General features: G+C 37.5%; 1 protein-coding gene and 1 long non-coding RNA gene across 2 annotated transcripts; both read left to right on the plus strand.

The window, feature by feature from the left end:
- Positions 1–1,330: 1,330 nt before the first annotated feature.
- On the plus strand, positions 1,331–1,945 carry LOC116197766. The gene is made up of 2 exons (XR_004155098.1): positions 1,331–1,472; positions 1,624–1,945. It is a non-coding gene; the product is annotated as an uncharacterized LOC116197766 (long non-coding RNA).
- Positions 1,946–16,424: 14,479 nt separating this feature from the next.
- On the plus strand, positions 16,425–20,675 carry LOC116197787. Its single transcript, XM_031528038.1, has 4 exons — positions 16,425–16,999; positions 18,205–18,301; positions 19,315–19,374; positions 20,286–20,675. The coding sequence occupies exons 1-4, from the start codon at positions 16,440–16,442 to the stop codon at positions 20,370–20,372; spliced, it is 804 nt and encodes a 267-aa protein (XP_031383898.1). The 5' UTR covers positions 16,425–16,439; the 3' UTR covers positions 20,373–20,675.
- Positions 20,676–20,911: the final 236 nt, after the last annotated feature.

Consider the following 20,911-nt stretch of genomic DNA (forward strand, 5'->3'; position numbering starts at 1 on the left):
TCGAGTGCATTTACTTTTTTCACACTGTTTGAGCATTAGTAGGGCAACGATAGCCCTTCTGATGGATGGAGAGATTTGAGGGAGTTGGTGACTATTTTTGCTTGATAATAATAAAAAACGATAATTTGTTTCCGACAAGCAAAAATAATTCTCTACTTGAATTAACATATCCGGAGGAATAACATTTTCCTTTCAATCCATCCAAAAGACAAGCTGTGGACCTTAGGCCAAAATAAAGTAGGTTCTGAACTGATTCTGCTGCTAAGAGTTGAATGATTCGATGGAAAAGCTTGTCAATCTGCAAATGTGCGATCATGCAAGACCACTTACTATACTGCCAACTGCTAAATGATACTGCTTGTCAAACTCTACATTAATAGAGTTCATGCTTATGTGAGTAATCAGTATTGTGGCGTCCTCGATATTTATTGTTTTCTCATGTATCTGCTAGTGTATGATTCTCTGACAGGTTCATCTAACGAAATGCATATATAGTGATGAAGCCTTTATTCATGAACTCTTTTGAGACTGATGGGCTAGGTCATACTGTGATTATAACTTTGTTATTCTATAAGATATTCCTGCCATTTGTTTGAAACTGTTCGTCACATTTCTTTACTTGTACTATACCCCATTAATACATTAGGGGATGTTATTTATGCTTATGCCTTAGTCAACCTGACCATCTGCGATGGAATAGCCTGTTTCCACGGTTGTTTTTCTTATATTAACAAAAGCATAATTCATAAAGGAGATTGGTTAAATTAATGTTTACCAGATTTTAGATATCATTTAAATCATTGATTTTACAAGGCCTATTGATCTGATCGTCTTAATTTTCACGGGTTTATTTAAGGACTTGACTTCCTCTGTTGCTACCATATCGATGCTATCAAAGCTACGGTGTGTATCACAATAGATGTTACTGGTACTCTCATAGACTATACAGGGGAGCTCGGTGACTACTACCGCATGGCAGTAAAATCAGTTGGGTTCCCATGCCCAGACCACAAGCGTGTGCATGAAGGCTTTAAACTTGCATATTCAGAAATGGCAGGGAAGTATCCATGCTTTGGATTTGCTAACATTGTCTGGTGGTAGACTTGTGCGAGAGATTCATTTATCCAAGTAAGTGTTGGGATTTCTTTGAGCTAAGTAAATGGGTCATCTGCTGGTTATTTTCATTTTTGTGACTGCAAGCCTGAGGGTCGCCTTAGGCAGGTCAAGTCAAGTGATATTCTCGCCTGAGGCTGTGCAGTTTTGTGATGGGCAGGATACGAGTATGATGAAGAGACGTCTGAGATATTATTTAGACGCATACATGTTTCTTTCGGTTCTTCTGCGCCTTACAAAGTGTTTCCAGACTCTCAACCATTCTTGAGGTGGGCACGGGAGAAGGGCCTGAAAGTTGGAATGGTCATGCAGAGTACAGTTATAAGGATGTCATTCTTCCAGCCCTGGGATTAAATGTGGTGAGCTAATTAATTAATTAATTAATTAATTAATTAACATACATGATTTCGGGGGATATGATATGATTGAATTTTGTAAACTCTTGCTGAGGAGACCGAGATCCAGAAAGATAAATGCTTACAGTGGGATGAACGCTCTGCTCTTGGACAGGTTTAAGACGCCCGATGCTGAGGAGTGGAGGAAATCTGGTGCTGTTGTCCTCCCGGCCTTGATTGCAGCCCAGAAATGGCTTACTTTGGACAATAATACCTTATCGTGGGGATGAGGTCGGAAGAGGTTCCGTTTGTTTCTTCCTGCAGAAATTGATTTCTATTGTATGTCCCATGTTGCTCTAGCTGTTTGATCAAATCCACTTCAATGAGATGTAAGAGCCCTGCCTAAGGTCATTACTTGACCTTTCCATTATAAGGGAGATACAGTAATATTGCATTCACTGGGTCGGGTTATAATTCGACCACAGCCATAGCACTGATACACTAATCTCTGTTTCAGACCATACAGTTTATTCTCCTCGTGTTGATATGTGACTTTGTTCATCGTCCCAATTCTTGTGTGATAAGTTCATCAAAGTCACTTGAAGATCATTACTGGGGAAAACAAACAGAGAGTCGTAGTTAAAGATATTTTCAGCATCCCTTTCAAGTCATATCATGTCGTGTCGATAGAGCCCGAAGACACTAATAAAGAGCAGAATTTTTCCATAAAAGGTTCTCTTAATTACCTGACGTGTAGCCTATCAAACTTGCGTGTATGAATAGATTAGATGCCCGTGGCCTAGACAAGTCAGCCGTGTTAAATGAATGAATACGGGTGCAGTCGAAGAATAGTCTAGGCATTAGATGAAGTATGTATGCAATGAGGGGGCTTCTACTAATTAGTCCGGCATTCAATGGATTATGCGATGGAGGGGCCTTCTGTCAATTGGCAATGATTAAGAGATGGATAAGTAGTCAACAGACTGACACAGACCATATGTTCATGGACCCGACAGAACAATTAGAGTGAGTCACCTCGGTCCCTCACTCCCTCTTAATCATTATATTTAGATAAAACTATTAAAATGGTCATTAAAAGATTTTAAAACTGACAAATTACTATCTGAAAGAATTTTTCGAACAAAACGATCATTCAAATATAAGAATACATAATGTTTTGCTACCATCGTTAAAATTCCGTTAGTACCGTTATGGAAAAATGACACGGATACTTATGTGGCATCTAGTGGATAAACGGCTCTGATTAACGTGGTACTGCTCAGGAGCGATATCGTTTGTTCTCATTTAAAAAATGATCGTTTATTAAAAAAAAAAAAGAGTTTACCTGCCCAAAACAACGCCATCCTCGCCCCCACTCCCCTCCCCCGACCGAATGACGACGTCGTTCCTCTCCCCCGCCCCCACTGAGTGGCATCGTCACCATCACCCCCTCCCTCCCCCATCTGCAATCAAAATTAGGGCAATAAATTAAAATTAGGGATTTCCTGCCCCTGTTCTTCACGATTGCTGGTTGGAGAGCCTCTGATAGGGTACCGTCGTTTACTCACTTGTATTGAAATCGACAGTCTGGTTTGTCTGCTTCAAGGTTAGTCGACCTTCACTCGATTTGGCTTGATTAGAGCTCGATTTCTGGTTGCTCAGTGTCTCTGTCCATCGGTGGGAACTTTGCTTTCCGGTTGGGAAGTGTCTTTGTCCTTTTCACTTCTTGAAAAAATAAAGAAACCCGAAAGAAAGGAGAAAAATTGGGCCATCTTTGCTGAGAGAGGCTTTGGTGATTTTGACCGGTTGGTGTTGGTCGAGAAAACATTGCAATAGGGGACCGCACCTTCGACCAACACTTTTTGTCATTCCAACTGGTAAAACCTACCATTCAGCACCACAACTTCGACCAACACCAACCGATCAAAATCACCAAAGCCTCTTTTAGCAAAGATGACCCAATTTCTCTCCTCTCTTTCAGGTTTCTTTATTTTTTCAAAAAGTGAAAAGGACAAAGACACTTCCCAACCGGAAAGCAAAGTTCCCACTTATGGATAGAGACACTGAGCAACCAGAAATCGAGCTCTAATCAAGCCAAATCGACTTAAGGTCGACTAACCTCGAAGCAGACAAACCAGACCGTCGATTTCAGTACAAATGAGTAAACGACGGTGCCCTATCAGAGCCTCTCGAACCTGCAATCGTGAAGAACAAGGTGCGAGAAATCCCTAATTTTGATTGCAGATGAGGGAGAGAGGTGATGATGGTGACGACGTCGTTTGAGTGGGGGTGGGGGAGAGGAACGACGTCGTCGTTCCATTAGGGGAGGGGAGTGGGGGGAGACGACGTCGTTTTGGGCAAGTAACCTTTTTTTTTTTAATAAACAGTCCTTTCTTGAATGAGAACAAACGACGTCGCTCCTGAGCAGTGCCACGATAATCGGAGTTGTTTGTCTACTAGATGCCACATAAGCGTCGGTGTCATTTTTCCGTAACGGCATTAACAGAATTTTGATGGTGGTAGCAAAACGTTATGGATTCTAATCTTTGAATGATCGTTTTGTTCGAAAAATTCTTTCAGGTAGTAATTTGTTAGTTTTAAAATCTTTCAATGACCATTTTGTCAGTTCTCTTATATTTATGGGGGAGTCGAGTGATGCTGGGAACGGTAGGATTATTGATAAGCAAAGAAGCTACTAGCATTGGAGCAAAGATGATTTCTTCCCGGAAGAGTCATTCCAGAGCTGGCACAACTACCGGCTTGCCTTGTCCCAGACGTGTTCCAATCACCACCAGGTCGGATGATGCTCGAGCTTGGGGAGCTCCGCAGACAGAGCGAGAACTAAATGAAGCGTTGCCTCAACCGGTGGAACCTCACTTGGTTCAGCTTCGTATCTGTCATCGGAGCTGGCATCTTCGTGCAAACTAGCCAAGAGGCCCGCGAACATGCTGGTCGCGCCATCGTCCTGTCCTACGTGGTTTCAGGGATCTCAGCCATGCTCTCAGTCTTCTGCTACACCGGAATTCACAATAGAAATCCCAGTCGCCGGCAGTTCCTTTGTGTAAATATTCCATAATTTTCCTTAAATAGTTATGGAATTATTATAAAATAATTCTTCATATATTCAACAATTAAAACGTACAAAAAATATATAATAGGGGTTCATTATTAAAATATGTAAATATTCTAATATTATTATTGAGTTATCACAATAATATACAGATATTATCACAAATTATATTAATGTTATTTTGCACGAAGTGATAACTTATCACTATATGTGATAATCTCAGTATAATTTTTGATAATCACAGTATATGTAGTGATACCTTGGGAGTTGCAATAATAAAATGTATTACGTCATCTTTGGATGAGGTGAACCGAATTCTGGTTCCATATCAATTCCGGACAGATTTGGATTTTGTAGTTTGGTGACGCCTCCATCATTATTCGGGATTCCGGATCCAGGTCCCAGTTCTGAAACCATCCGGAAATCAGATTCACCACTGGACTATCTATAATCAGCATTCCCGGCCTATGAAGCATTATAAAAGAGAGGTAAATGATCCCTTTATCCCTTCCTACCTATCAAATTTTCACTCCATTTGTCACTATCCCTTTCACCTCTCTACTTTCGGCGACAGCCCCAGCCACACCACTGTGGCTGCTGCCAACACTGCCCTCATTTCTTCGACGAACCTCCTCATGCTTCCTAATGACCTCATTTGTCCGCGTTCTCTGCTCTCATGTCCCCTTCTTCCTGATAGATTTACGAGAGAGAGAGAGAGAGCTACGAGAGAGAAATAATAGTAAAATTGATATTGAATGAAATAATCAAAAAATGAACCGATGAAGAATAGTGAAAAATGAATCAGTGAAATAGATGAAGCAAATGAAATGGAGATTCTTTTCCATGATCTAGTAGGAAAGAAAAATAGCAGCGTTGCCGGATTGTTGCATTAATGTTAAGACATTATGTTAAATACATTCATGTTATTAGAAAAAAATGAAAAAAGCAGCCAAATTTGGAAGACCTTCGCTAGAGTTGTAGCATATACCATTGACGGCCACTCGCACCGGTCTGGGGCCGGAAACCAAATTTGATTTGTCGCCTTGCCCTCTGTCTTTGAAGCTTAACGTTTTTCTGCCGAAAGGTCGAAGGATAAGTTGAACATAAAAGGTCTAAAAGATTTTGATGCATTGGACATTAGCGGAAGTCACTAAGTAAAAACTTAGAATATCCATCAAGTATCAATGAAATAACTATTTCAACCATGAAAACCAATGGACAAAACCTATGCGAACAAACCCTTTATATATCAAACCGCAGGATTAGCAACAAATTATCAAGAAAGCTGACTTAACTAAGTCCATGTATAAATGAGTACAATACAGAGATTTGTCATTTTAATCTTCTTCCCTATTTGCAGCACAGCAAAAGCGCGTCCAGATACAACTATCGTGTCCCCCTTGCTCTGCAGCGAAAACACATTTGCCTCTGGCAGCCATTTTGAGGAGTGCGTGCGGTTTATTCTTCATGGCGTAGCAGTTGAGACGGTGAATTCAGGATACGACTATTACAACTCATGTCCTTGGCCCGATCCAATTACTTACGGTCATGGAGCTTGCAATGGAGAACTTTCAGCAGAAGACTGCAATGATTGCATGAATAATGCTTATTTTACAGTACTTGATGGCTGTCGTCTAAGGACGGGGGGTCAGGTTACACTTCAAGATTTTAGAATTAGATACGAGAGTTATATGTTCACCGATTAGTCAAAGTACAACTAATGCGCGTTAGTTTCCGATGAAGCGAGGACCACAAATAGAAGCCTAAAATCAACCCGAACAACCTCCTAAGCCTTGATCGGAAGTATAATCACTTGATCTTGTACCTAAAATCCAAGTCTTTATATTATGTTTTGGAGCATACTGGAGATGCTTGACACTGGCACAGAGAAATTATTGTTTTATAAATTTTCATATATATATATATATATATATATATATATAAACAAAGTTCGAGCCGAATTCTCACTCCGTCACATTATCAAAAATAAGAAACGGAGCTCTGTCGCTTTACCACGTCGTTACTTATGTATTAAGGAAATTTTTTTGTCATTAATTATGCAATAGAATTTATATATTATTTGAATATAACCCAACATAATATATACTATATATATTAGCTGCATTTCTGGAAATTTTTTATATTGTAGCAATCGATTGCCGTTTATATATATTGCAACAAAATATAGAGTTGGAAAACAATACTAACGGGTTTATAATATTTATAGAGTTGTCATTTGCATTATGGGCAAATATATTCTTATAATATTAATCACAATCAAATTCGCGTTTATATAATATTGTTTGTTAATATTGCCATTCATATTGTGCCGTTTGTATATATATACCTATCGCACAAGTTGAACAAAGAGAGGCAAGCGAAGGGAGATTTTTCTTTTTGCGAAAGGCAAGGCCCTGGGTAGTCAACTATATCAGGTTCTATCAACGCAACATTAAGGTTCTTGATTTATCATAGAGGATCTGATGATCCTTTACATCACCTTACCCTTTCTATTCGGTAAAATAAAACAGGTTTTGCAAAGCTCAGATGAAATAAAATTGTATGCAGCATTTTTTGGGAATGTTTAACTCAAAGATTGAGTCTTGATTGACTGAGAACTGCAATTGATCTGTGGATTAGTCGGGTGCTCTTTCATTCGGAGTCCTCTTCATTAAAGAAGCCGCCAAAGTTTATGCTTTAAGTCGTACAGGCGCAGATGCGAAGGCTATAAGTTGTTATATATTATTTATGCGAGATTGTGAGAAGTTCTCAGCCTATGAATTCCTTTGGTTGGACTTTTGACTGTAAGGTACTTCCACTAGTTATATACTCCAATAAATAACTCGATTATATATGTATATATATGGGAAAAGTATAAAAACTCCAGTTGGGATTTGAATTTGAGACAAATTGAATCATGTAATTTTTCTAGGGACAAATAACACTATGTGATTCACTTCGTGAGACATAATGGACCTCACCATTAATTTTTTCATCATTTTTATCCTCAACTTTTCTTTTTGTCATTATTACCCTCAAACTTTCAACTTTTTTGCAATTTGGTCTTAAAATTCAAAAAAAAATGGGGGAAGGGGCTTGGGCTGCCAGTCGACAACCCCGACCCTACCACCAAGGTTGCCGACACCCACAGAGGACGCCGGAAACCTCAAGGGTGGGGTTGGGGTCTCCAATTGGTAGCTCTAGATCCCGAATCGAACGAGATCTCGAGTTCGAGATCCCGATCAATTCAGGGGCGGGGCCGCCAATCTGCAGCCCCAACCCTACCTCCATGGTCGTTGGCGTCCTCTGTGGGTGCATGCGACCTCGGTGGTGGTATCGGAGTCGTCGACTGACGGCCCTGGGCCCTTCTCCTTTTTATAAAAAAAATTTTATGACCAAATTGAAAAAAAAAAAGTTGAAAGTTTGATAGTAATAATGGCAAAAGGAAAAGTTTGAGGACCAAAAGTGACAAAAAAAATTAACGGCGAGGTCCAGTATGTCTCACAAAGTGAATCACATGGTGTTATTTGTCTATCGAAACACCAAAGGGTCCAATTTATCTCAAACTCAAACCATAATTGAGATTTTTGTACTTTTATATCAATTTTTCAATTTTCTTTCTTGAAATTATTGTATGTACCAAATAGGTTGATAGAGTGTCGCAAAGCAAACAAACATGGCCTGTTGCACTGGCTGCTTCCAAATTATAGTTTTATTTCTACCATATATGAAACAAACTCTATGCCTGTTTCTCGATCAACTACCTCCAAAAAATGAAATGTCATGAAGCCACATCATCTTTTACAGGCTCTCTCATGTAGCCATATCGTCATTTTAATTATGTAAATATTATTTTTAATATATAATGAAACATATAGTGGGATCTAAAGATAAAGCACAGTCTTGCATTATAAGAATACGAGTAATTTTTGTATTGGTTGTATGTAGCCGTTTGATACATTATAGAGAAAACTATCAAATTGATACACCATGTTGTCCGTAACTTTCAATTTGGCACATGAGAAAATTTTTTCATCACTTTCATACACAACGTTTAATTCTGTCTATCAAAATGCCCAAAATGATGTAGTTTTTAATCTATATTTTTTTAAACAAATATCAATACGATGTCGTTGCGGGCATTTTGATAAACAAAACTTTATGAAATTGATGACAAAATTTTTTCATGTACCAAATTGAGGGTTGCAGGCAACATGGTATATCAATTTGATAATTTTCTTTACATTATAGGAACTACATATAGTTGAAGATATATATTGGCCGCTCATATACAAATTTACATTATATATTGTCAACTATATATATACATATATATGTCGTTGACATCGGAACTTTTATCATTACATTTCCATTTTTAAAGACATGTGAGTGACTCTGCGAATTTATATATATGCACTGTGTTGCATGCTCATCCATTATAATCTTACGCCATTTTGGCCGTTTTAAAAAGGTTTTCCTTTTGCTTATTTTATTCTGATATTTTGCTAGGAGAGTTTATCATTTTCTTTTGATTCATATGTCACGACCCGAAATTTCAGCAGAGTTTTCCCTATATTTCATCGATATCCATTATTACGTAAACTATTCACATAAAAACCTGATTTCCATAAATTTCCCAATATATATAACCAATTCAACAAGCTCTCGCATATACATATACATATACATTCCAAGAGAGTCACATCACTAAACCAACTAAATAAAAGTTTCAAGTCGTAATATATTCAAATACATTTTATAATAAAAGAATACTTATCAACTAACTAAGGTCTAACTACATAAATCCTTCACGATGATCCCCGATATCCAAAAAGTTCTCCTATTCTGCTAGTCTAGCTCCTAGCTCATTTGAAAAATATAGTATGAGTTGCATCTCAGTGAGTACATAATTCAAAAGTGAAATGAACTATTATTAATACAAAAATATATTTTTAAATGAACAAAGATAATATTAGTATACCCGAGACTGTCATTGAATTCACCAACACAGCATGATATACATTATACACAAATAGTTACTAAATTAATTCTTAAAAAATCAGTCATATTTATAACCATATAATAATAGTCGAATTAACCATTAACTTAACACCACTTAACATTAATACTGACTATATTCCACTCTAACAAACAACACAACTTTCACAAAATAACTTCAGACAACCTCAATAATCATCACATCTATAGCAATCAGATCAGACAAACAATTTACAGCACAATTAATCAATATAGCCAGAGCCAGAGGGTTGCATTTCTTTGTGACAAGTTAAGACGATACCTAACCCCGCACTTCTCACTCATATCATCCTTAACTCCCCAATACTCAAATCTCATAAGCGGGGGCCGCCTATTAACCTCTGGCAACAAGAGTTGACCATTATTTATATTACGCCGGGTCTAGCAGCCGATCATGTCCTTATTTCTATTATGCCGGGTCTAGCGGTTGATCAGACCCCTATTTATATTTCGTTGGGTCCAGTTGCCGATCTGGCCTATTTTATATTCTGCCGGATCCAGCGGCCGATCTGGCTCATTTTAAATTCTACCGGGTCGAGCAGCCGATCAGGCTCCTATTTATGTATCGCCGGGTCCAGCGGCCGATCTGGCCCATTTTATATTCCGTCGGGTCCAACGGCCAATCGGGCTCTTATTTATGTACTGCCGAGTCCAGCGGCCGATCTGGCCCATTTTATAATCCGCCGGGTCCAGCGATCCCATGACTATAATCAAGCAATATCAGTATACACAAGTACATACCCAATCACATTACAATGGTATCACATTATCATCACATTTCTCATACACAATCAATATACACAATCACACCGCATATTTCAAGTCAAAATGAGACATAAAAGGGCAATATTTCTCAAATCGTTTCACACAATCTAGCAAGACCTATTTTTAAATTTCTAACTATCACAATATTCTTCTTAAATAATTTATATAACTATAACACATAATTTCACAAGGGAATAGAGTACTCACACACAACTCCAAGAAAGATAGCTTATTTGGGCCGAGCCTTTAGAGTGCAAGAATTCAGTCTCATCGATCCTTATGATTTACAAACATAAATTTAGAGAATAATTAACATAGCACCATTATGGGGCTTCCAATACCTCCAATGAACTTCTTTACAGCCCATTGTCTCAATACAATGCAAAATTATTTATGTCATATTCATTTTGTCATATAACTCTCATAAGGTTTAAGCAAGCTCATATAATCTACTTCCTTCAGCTCAAAACAGTTTTAAGAGAACTCAACTTTCACATTTATGCTTCTTTCACTCAAATCTCCAAGTAATCCACTTATAAACAGTGCTCAACCATCACATCTCTGGTTTTCATCCAATCAAACTCATTTAATTGCAATAAGCAAATATAAAATCAGAACATAAATTCAATCCTCCATTGAACCCAATCACACACAAGAAGCTCAACACAAGAAGAAATTAGAATCGTCAATGCATGTGTAACATCTCAGTAACAAATAAATAGATTTCCAGCACAATTAAGTTTCCCATTCAATCAAAATAAACACTATTGGCCTTCTACTCATGCATATCATCTATCCTTGCTCTACTCAAATTTTGAAATCCAAGAATCCACATGCTGCTACTCGGTTTCGAAAGAAAGAACATGATTAATGAAAAGGAGAACTCGAACAACATAAACTCAACAAAAGATACCTAAACTGGTCCACAAACTACTTGGTTCTTACCTCTTTTTTCCGACCCTTCCTCAACTGTCAGAGCAGTTCTCCATCTTCCTCCATCCTCCTCTCTCATCCTCGAGCTCAACCTTGAGCTTTGGCGCTCCCTCTCTCTTCCTGTTGCTCTCTGTCTCTTCCACCCCTCTCTCTCTCTGTTTTTGTTTCTGGTCGAAGACACAAAACCCCCGAAATGCCAAACAAAAATCAATTAAATAAAACATAATCCTTCAAAGAATTGTTCACCCTCAATCCAACTCAAAACCAACGGACCCCCTCCATCTTCCTGCTCTCCAAGCCGAATCCTTGTTTGGCTTTAGAATTTTTTTTCAACTCTACTCAACTCAACTCCACTTATCTTCAATTCAACAACACAGTTATTACTTTTCTTTTTTTTCTTCAAATTTTTAACTATTCAATTCAATTTTTAATACTAAATTCTTTTAACTATTCACTACTTTTTCCATAATACAACAAAACAATCATTATTTTTTCTCAACTATTCATTACTTTTTATAATTCAATAACACAATCATTACAAAATAATTAAAACCAAAACTTAACTCAACTAAACTCTAATACCAAACACAACCTAACACTTCCTAACTCGATTCTTCCTTTCAATTGTCGTTTGGGCTCTCTATCTCGTTCTCTGCCTTTCTTTCTTTTTCGTTCTCTCTCTCTCTCTCTCACCCTATGTTTCTTCTTTGTCTTCCCTCGGCAGAAAAATAACATAGGAGAAAAGAAAAGAATAAATGAATGAATGAGTTGGGGGCCACGTGGAACCCACGCCTTCTTTCTTTTTTTTTTGGTTCCAACAACATGTATATAATATGTATATATATATATATGTATATATATATATAAGCATGTAAGTATATGTATATGTGTGCTTATTTGAAAAAATATGACAGGTCTCACATCATATATTTGCTTACATATATGATTTGAATTTTTTGCACACATTTCATTTAAAACTTTTTATTTTATTTTGATTGATATCATTGCTAACTTATTTTAATTCAATTCATTTCAGTCACATATTGGCATGAAAAATTTTCTTTTTAGCCTTTTGACTTATTTGTAGCTTAACAAATTTTGAAGTGTCATAATGGTTAATCATTTGTTAAAAGAATCAGGACAACCAACAAAAGTGTTGGTTGAGTAGTAAGCAGCTTACCCTCGCAAGGAGGAGAACACAAGTTCGAACCCTGTGAAACGCACTTGTTGGGAGGGAGAATAACATTTAATACTTGATCTCCTGACTGGATTAGTCAGATCCCATTGGACTTCTGGACACCAGGGTACACACCGAAAAAAAAAGAATCATGACAAAAAAAATGTATAGATTATTTTATTTATTTAGCTATTTTCTCTTAAAATTCCTAATATATCAATTTATTCTAATAATTTTTTAATATGTGTATATATTTATAACATTTTTCTTCATCAAAATAATATTATTTTGTATAACTCCCGTGCGATGCACGGGTATTCTGCTAATTTTATTTAAAATGAAAATACATGTTTTGACAAGCAGACAATAAAATGTAACCAAGTATGTATGGACTAGTGACTACGAACTAGCCAAGTTGAAATGTGGATATATATGCAAAAAGACTAATACAATACTAATATGCCCATAATGAGTACCATTCGCATTTTGATTGTAATGAAAATGATCAATCGAAAATTGAAAAATATGTGAATACGTAGAAGTTTAAGGACCAGAGTGTAAATGTAACTAAAATGCAATCGTTTATGACTAAATATATAAATCCAATGGTCCAATTCTAGACGCATATTAACCAATAAATAGGACTAAGATTTAATACAATGAAAGAGAAATCCTAAATAACTGATAAAGGGGCACGTTTAGTCCCACTAAGTATCGAACCTACGACCTCTAAGTCAACAGGCGATGGCGTGCATCACTACGCTACACCTTCTTTTGATATATCTCTACCACTTACATCACACTAACTTGACTCGACTTGTCTATTATATTCCAAAATTGAAGCAATCTTCTTAATTACTACAACATGCTGAACATTAATTTAAGAGAAAACTATCAAATTCATATACCATGTTGTCCGCAACCCTTAATTTGGCACATGCAAAAATTTTGTCATCAATTTCATGCACAATGTTCAATGTTGTCTATATATTTTTAATGCCCAAAACGACGTAGTTTTTAATCTATATATTTTAAAACAAATATCAATACGATGTCGTTTCGGGCATTTTGATAGACATAATCGAACGTTGTGTATGAAATTGATGGAAATTTTTTTTCATGTACCAAATTGAGGGTTGTGGACAGCATGATATATCAATTTGATAAGGTTCATTTCCAGCCACCACAGCTCGGTCTTCCTAGTCATAACTGAGCTTGGAGTCGGCCTTTTAGGAGAGGGGTTGGTTTTCTTGAGACCACAAGTCCGATTGTGATATTTCTTGAGTTTAAAACTCCCAAGAACCACATTTGGAAAGGTATAATCCCCTTAACTTGGTAGCATAGTTAGGAGCTCTCATATTTGATGAATTTAATGAGTTTAAGCATAGATCCTTGCTTGGACACCCCATCCATGCTTGAAACTGACTTAATTTCAACTTGGAACCTTAAATCAAGCTTGATTGTGCAAGAATTAACCCATATGAACCCGGAATAATTGCCATTTGACTTAAATGGGTCATAACCGAGCTAGAAACGAAGGTTTGAGCATGGAATAAACAAGGGAGCATTCGGCTCCCCCTCCCCAAGACTACTCGGTCTAATTGAGGATGGGTAAGCTCGAGTTCATTTTGTTCGGTCCTCAATGATTTGAAGCAAGTTTGTAAGGAATTGAGTCTATGTTGTTTGATCCCAAGGAGGATCCATGGTTGGAATGATGTTCTTGATGTTCATGAATGTTTTTGTTGAGTTCTTGAGTTTAGGATGAGTTTCATATATTTCTTGGTGAATTTGATGAATAGTTGTGCTTTTAGTTGGGTCGATCTTGTCTTGTCTTAGATTTTAGTTGTCTGTGTGAATCGGACCTCATATGAGTTGGTTTTATCACTTAGAAACAACTTCAATTGAATAAAATGATTTGATTAATGTGGTTTGAGCTCGAACCAAGAGAATTTTCGATTGAACCAAGAGCGTTAAATATCGGGAAGATGTTAGACATTAAGGTACCCAATCGGCTGCTAAAGGGTGCCTCCTTAGTTGAGTTGAGCTTCCGGGTCGGTTCTGTAAAATTTTACTAGGTCCATAAGCGATTAGGCTCATCTAGAATCCAAAAGCTTGAGCTGATGGGTTGTGGTGTCCGATCTCTTATAGATCTACTAGATTCTTAATTTTTTTTTCATGTGGGATGTAAACTCTCAATACCCTCCCTCACGTGACAACGTGTGGTCCATTATGTGCCACTTGCTCTTCGATACTCGCCTTAACAACTGACTAGGAGCCATGCATCCTCTTCTTTGCTCGGGCGAGGGGGGACAAACTAAACTAACCATAAGGAGTTCAACACTTTGGCCTGACTAGAGGCGCACTTTTAATTGTCTCGAAACTGGATTTTGCGTGGTGTGAGCCCATACGAGTACGCGAAAGCATAACTAGTTCCGATACGCCTACAAGCGATTCCCATCTCCTACCCAAAAGATCGAGCTGATAGGTTGTGGTACCTAATCTCTTATAAATTTCTTAAATTCTTATTAATTTTTACATGTCAGATCTAAACTCTCAACATGATCGAGCGATAACTTTTTGTGCCTAAGCAACGCAAAACTTGGGAGAGCTCAAGGGGCCCAATGCAAGCCCCATGGGCCAGCCCATGTCACTCTTTGCCTTTCAAATTTTAAAATTGAAATGTGACATCTTGATCCGATTTAAATTCCAATTTGTCTTGATTTCGGTAAATTAAATTAAATTCGTGTGCGATTTACTTTTCATGATTTCACGGTGAGCATGAGTGGAATATTTGGACCACGAATGTGAACCCCAATGAGTTATTATGTGACATTGTACTTTATTCATTAATTTCGGTGGGATCTTGGGCTATGAGAAACCCAATTAGAACACGTGCACCCATTTGAATACTTCGGGCCTATCTAAGGCCCACTTGAAGCCTTTGTTTGCTCAGATTAGGACCGTCCCGTAGTTGAGCTACATTGTTTGATTCAATTTATATTAGGATCCTGACCATGCGAGAGTATGAGCAGAGAACCTAACAAGTCGGCTAAGCATAAAAACGACTAATCCGAGGGAAGTAGAGTATCAATTCCTACATGTTCAGGTTTGGTGAGTGAGCGTAATAGAACTCTCGAACATGTTTCCTTGGTTCCAAATCAATTAGATAAAAACCTAGGCGGTATTAGTATCAAGTATCCTCCTAGCCTCGGGCAACTTACTAGCCGAAGATTTCAATGACCTTAAATAAATAGTGGGACTCCCATCTATATAGATAGGTTCCAAGTGTGGGATTCAGGTCCGTACTATCATAAAAGAGAGGAGAGAGGCAAGGAAAAAACGGATAGGTTTTGAGTAGAAGAAGTGGAGAGTCATTTTAACCTTGAATCGATGATTCATTTCATGATGTCATCATTCACTTTTTATTTCGGTTGCATTTGGTTTCGGAATGAATTTCTACTCCACATCACTACACTTTACTTCATTTTACTTCACTCCACATCATTTTACTCCACATTACTACATTCTACTTCATTTTAATTCAACAAAATAATTATTACTTTTTTTTTTCTCAATTTAATAATAAATTCTCACATATTTTTCCTAACATTATGACAACTATTTTTTAATAATAAATTTATCCATTAAGTTTTACATTCATATAAATATCTTTTTATTAATTTTTTTATCATATTTAATAATAAATTCTCACAATTACTTTTTTTTACTTTTATTGTAACTAATTTTTTAATAATAAATTTTTTTATCTAGTATTACCTATTTTATCTTATATGGGTGAAGTAAAAATCCTACTCCACAATCAAACCAACCCTATCGAGAATTTAGTATAGTACAGTAAAAGTAAATGAAAAGTTCTTTTGCTTTTTTTATTTTAATTTTATTATTGAAGGCAAATATTTGTTGTTTTGCTTTTATAATAGTAGAGAATGACCAAAATAACCTTGAAAGCGGGGAAGCTTCCACAGTACGATTAATTAAGAATTAGAAAATGGGCGCCAATGCGCAGCAGCAGGAAATATCTCCTGACACCACCAAATGTCCCTTCATTACTGGCGGAAGGAGGGAGAGAGAGAGAACCTTTTTTGGCTGTCCTTTCCATTTTCTGTTCAACACCCCATTCCTCAGGTTGGGGGAGAGTGTGTGGGTGGGAGAGCAGAGCATAGCCGCAGAACTTGAGGAAGGGAGGGGGGAATCAATGGCTCCACGGAAAAGGTTGCTTCGTGATGCTGAGTGTGACCCGAAGGCGGAGAAAGCCCCGGCACGACCTCCGATGACGACGACCCGGGTGACTCGGACCTCTGTTCGCCGGGCACTGCAGGCTGAGTCGGTGCCCGAGCAGCCCCAGAAGAGGAAAGCCCGTAAGAGAGGGAAAGCGGAGGCGGAAGATGCTGGCAAGGACGCCCAAGCTGAAGAGACTGCAAAAGGGGTGACTGAGCTCACAGATGAAGAGTCCGCGGAGTGTGAAATCGATGAATCTAAAGAAGCTCAGCCGGTCACCACTGCAGAGGAGAAGAAGAAGAAGGAGAGAACTGTTGTCATTGAGCACTGGTGACCCTCTCTCTCTCTTTCTCTCTCGCATCTGCTCCTCTGCTAAGTTAAATGTTGGGGGCAAATGGAAAGTGATTTTTACTACGTTTTGGTTAGCTGATTGAAGTGATGAAATTGTCGGGGTTTATGAGCGATGTGAGTCTTAGACCACAGCAGTAGCCCTTTCCATCGATGGGTAAACCCTTGCTCTTTGACTGTTGCCCTTCATCGTTTTGATGGACTAATCTCTCCAATGCCAACTTTATTGTGTCTGTAGACATACGTATATAAATACACTTAGCGTTAATGAGGCCGAAAGGAGTGAGCCCCTCTAGTTGTTGGTGACAGGAGAGCCTTGTTCCAATTGCATCTGATATTGCCATGTATGTTGGTCTTCGGAAAAAAAGTTCTCTCTTTTTGGGGATTTCAGCACACTGAATGTTTACTTGCCTCTACTATTTGGGGTTTGAACTTAGAAATGCGAGCTCTCATTTTCTTTTCCCTGAATCCGGACTTTATCAACGGAATGACAACTTTTAGTGTTGAGTGATATCCGGTAAGTACACTTTGTGTGTGATTAATCTATAGATTGTATTTGTAGCTCTAAAATTAAGAGACCCAACAAAGGAACTAGAACCGGGGAGAAGAACTAGGAAGAAGGAGATTGAGTGCCTTCAAACCGCATTACTAGAGTTTCTGGTGGAGGAGATTGGGTTATTTATAAGAGCACTACATTCAGAAAGATGGAAGGGATGAGTTGGTGTACAGTTGTCTTTTAGATATGACATCTTAGCCCTAACCCCACGGCTCTTGCTAATTAAGAATGACGTGTTTATGGGCTTTTGTGGAAAGTAAAAGCGGGACTAAGAATAAGAGTGTTTAGCTTTTGAATCGTACAATTAGAGATAAGCTCAACCAGGAATTATGTGGATGAGGCTGTCGTATTAACTGGCTGCTTACTATAAGCAACCTGTAATGGGGAAAAAAGACAACGAAAAAATTCATCATCATGACATTTGTATCCAAGAAAATAATTGCAGCATAAAAAGCTGACCCTTTGAGAAGGTTCTAATGTAACATGATCATGCTATTTGTTCCATTTAGTCTGCTATCAATAGTTTCTCTACATTCTAGTTATTAATTCTTTTTACCCTTTTGTTACTCTTTGTTTTGTGCCTCTACTTCTGGGGAGGTCTCTTCTGATATGCCTTTGTATCTTACTTTAGCAAGCAATGCAATTCCTTCAAGACAAGGGCTCTTCAGGTGAAGATTGGCTTGGAAAATGGTGTTTCTGCCATCACTGTGCTGGTTAACCCAGATAAGGTATGTCTTTATTTGTATACTACATAAATGTGTGAATGTGTGGAATTTACATCATTTTAAATAGTAAGTTTCAATTTTGTACTATTAAGAGTAGAAATCAAAAGATGTGAATAGGATCGAGGCCCTATTGGGCTTCTTGATACCAAGGTTCACACTGAATGGTTAAAAAAAAAAAAAGGATGTGAACAGGAAAAGTGCATGTCTGTTTTGCCATTTCTTTTCCTTCTATTCTGTTCTACATCTGCTATTCGGAAACTCGATCTCAGATGTCAAAATTTTAATGACCATTTCATAAATTATATGGAATCTCAACTTTGTTATATATAAAGGCACACAGTATTATCCAATACCCCGATCTGCCAATTCACATATAGGCTGGAATACCATTGGAGTTTTAACACGTGGAAAAGATCACATGAGAGGCCAATGCGTGGGTGACTTGAGTGTGACTTCTGCCATTAGTTGTCTTGTTTACGAATCTCCCCTTTTTTATTTTTTCCACTGTTTGCCTTCCAGCTTTTATTGTGCTTGGAAATTCTACTGCTTGTATCATTTGTGCCCCTTTTTGGCGATTTCAATAAGAGCATAATGGATTCATCGGAAACAAATAAAAGAAATGATTATACAAGTATTGGGCAATAATTTGATTGTTTTGTGCCACTTTATTCTTCAGTAGACATGTGAGAACTATGAATTAACTTACTAATGGATTAGGCAAAGGATTATGAATACCCAATGGTCAGCACAATGATGGAACTTGCATGCCATCAAGTTGCGTGCTTGAAATCCCATCATCATGCAGTGTCCAGGCCACTCGAAACATGCGTTGGTCATGGATTTACTAGTTCTGCAATGCTTGTGCATTTGATTTTTTTTTTCTTTTTGGAGTTTGTATGCTTTCTGAAAATGTAAAGGCTCTTGATGTCTCCATATGAAGGTCATTCTAATGCCTGCTTTGTATATTTAATATGTCAACCTTACCTTTCATGAATCTGGTGTGGTTTTTGTGACAGCCAAGAAGGGGTTGCTTTGAGATACGTGAGGAAGGTGGCGACAAATTTATCAGCCTTCTGGTTAGTTATATGATTATTAAAGTTGCAAGTTTTTTTGAACTTCTTCGATACTTCTATTTTGATTTCTCGATCAATCTTACTGGAGTATATAGTTTGTTAAACATTAATTTGAACAGAAGATTGATATGATGCTTATAACAACATGATCTGTGTTACTGCTATTTATCTTTTCCGTGGCAGCCTAGACATGATGTGAGAGGAATAATCTATTGTTAATTTAAATAAGTAGAGAAATTAGCACCGCACTGTTAATTTTCTGTTCAGGGATTGGTGGAAATGATCATATAGTGCAATAAGAGCAAGGACACAATGTTCGTTGGATCATTGTTACAAGGGAAGTCCAATGTGGTCAAGAATTGTGTCTTTTAGTGGGGAACCACTTGTTTGTATTCTATTTGTACAAGTTGCAATATTGATAGCTTACGGATCTTTTTTGTTTTAATCTTTTTTTTTCTTTGGGGTAATAATAGCTTAGGGATCTAATATTTCCTTGAGTGCTTCTGCTTTGGATTGCTCTCCAGTTTAGTCAACTTGGTTTTTGTTGAATTGCAGTTAATCAACTTATATCAGTTATATACTAGTATTAAAAACAGCGGAGGAGGAGCGACTTCATCTTTCCCTTGGTTTGTGTTAGCTCCTATATTGCCATTCAATGGAGAAACGAGAACTAACAGCAAAATTATAATCCTGTAACATTTGAGAGAAAATATACTGTCCCTGTAATGTAGAAACTGCATTGACCGACTCATCTTCCTATTCTTCGCTTTTTCCAACATCATAAGTTCTTCATCCTGTCTCACACTATGTGGATTCTTCCTTGCCCTTAAGACATTAACTGGCAGGAAGAAGCATAGGATAACTTTTTAACCTGAGGCAATTTGGGGTATATCATGATGATGACATTTCTGCAGGGCATGAAGCGGCCGTTTACACCTATGAAGAAGCTAGATATGGAGGAGGTCATATCGGAGATCATTGGCAAACTCAATGGGGACTAATGATGGTCAAGGAAACAGCTAGGCAGGCCTTTTTGTGTTAGGTGCTTCTGTGTAGTGTGTAGTGAACTGCTCTGCTTTGCCCAACTCGAAACTCTTTATCTTAGATGACAAACAATTGATTTCTGATGCAGATGAAAGTTTCCTCCACTCAGCCAAATAGGAATATGTAGACCTAATATTCCATTTGCTTCTGTGGATAGTTATCCTCTCTTATATTTACATCAATGGCTGAATTCCAAAAGATTGCTCATTGTGATTTCCTGTTCTTCGTATGCTGCAGATTGAGCAAGTTTCTTTGTTTTATTCCCCTCTCGAATATGTTCATTGTATTTTCAAATTGTTCAAATGTGACGTCTTTCTTTTTAATTTTTTTATGATATGCTGTTTGTTATAGAGTATTAAGTAAATCACGAATTTTATTTTTCTAGATTAATATATTTCTGAACATATATATATATATTTTAAATTATCTAACACGCTTATTATCTATATTTTGATATTTAAGCAACTATTTTAATATTTCAATGCATTCTCTGTAT

The sequence above is a fragment of the Punica granatum genome, chromosome 2 (genome assembly GCF_007655135.1).
Source record: "Punica granatum isolate Tunisia-2019 chromosome 2, ASM765513v2, whole genome shotgun sequence".
Classification (NCBI taxonomy): domain Eukaryota; kingdom Viridiplantae; phylum Streptophyta; class Magnoliopsida; order Myrtales; family Lythraceae; genus Punica; species Punica granatum.

What these genes read in the sequence shown, in the direction of transcription:
- LOC116197787 (XM_031528038.1), top strand. Translation starts at nt 16,440, where the DNA reads ATGGGCGCCAATGCGCAGCAGCAGGAAATATCTCCTGACACCACCAAA. An exon ending in TGCTGGTTAACCCAGATAAG is followed by an intron (nt 18,302 to 19,314) that starts GTATGTCTTTAT and finishes TTTTTGTGACAG; the next exon opens with CCAAGAAGGGGTTGCTTTGA. An exon ending in ACAAATTTATCAGCCTTCTG is followed by an intron (nt 19,375 to 20,285) that starts GTTAGTTATATG and finishes ACATTTCTGCAG; the next exon opens with GGCATGAAGCGGCCGTTTAC.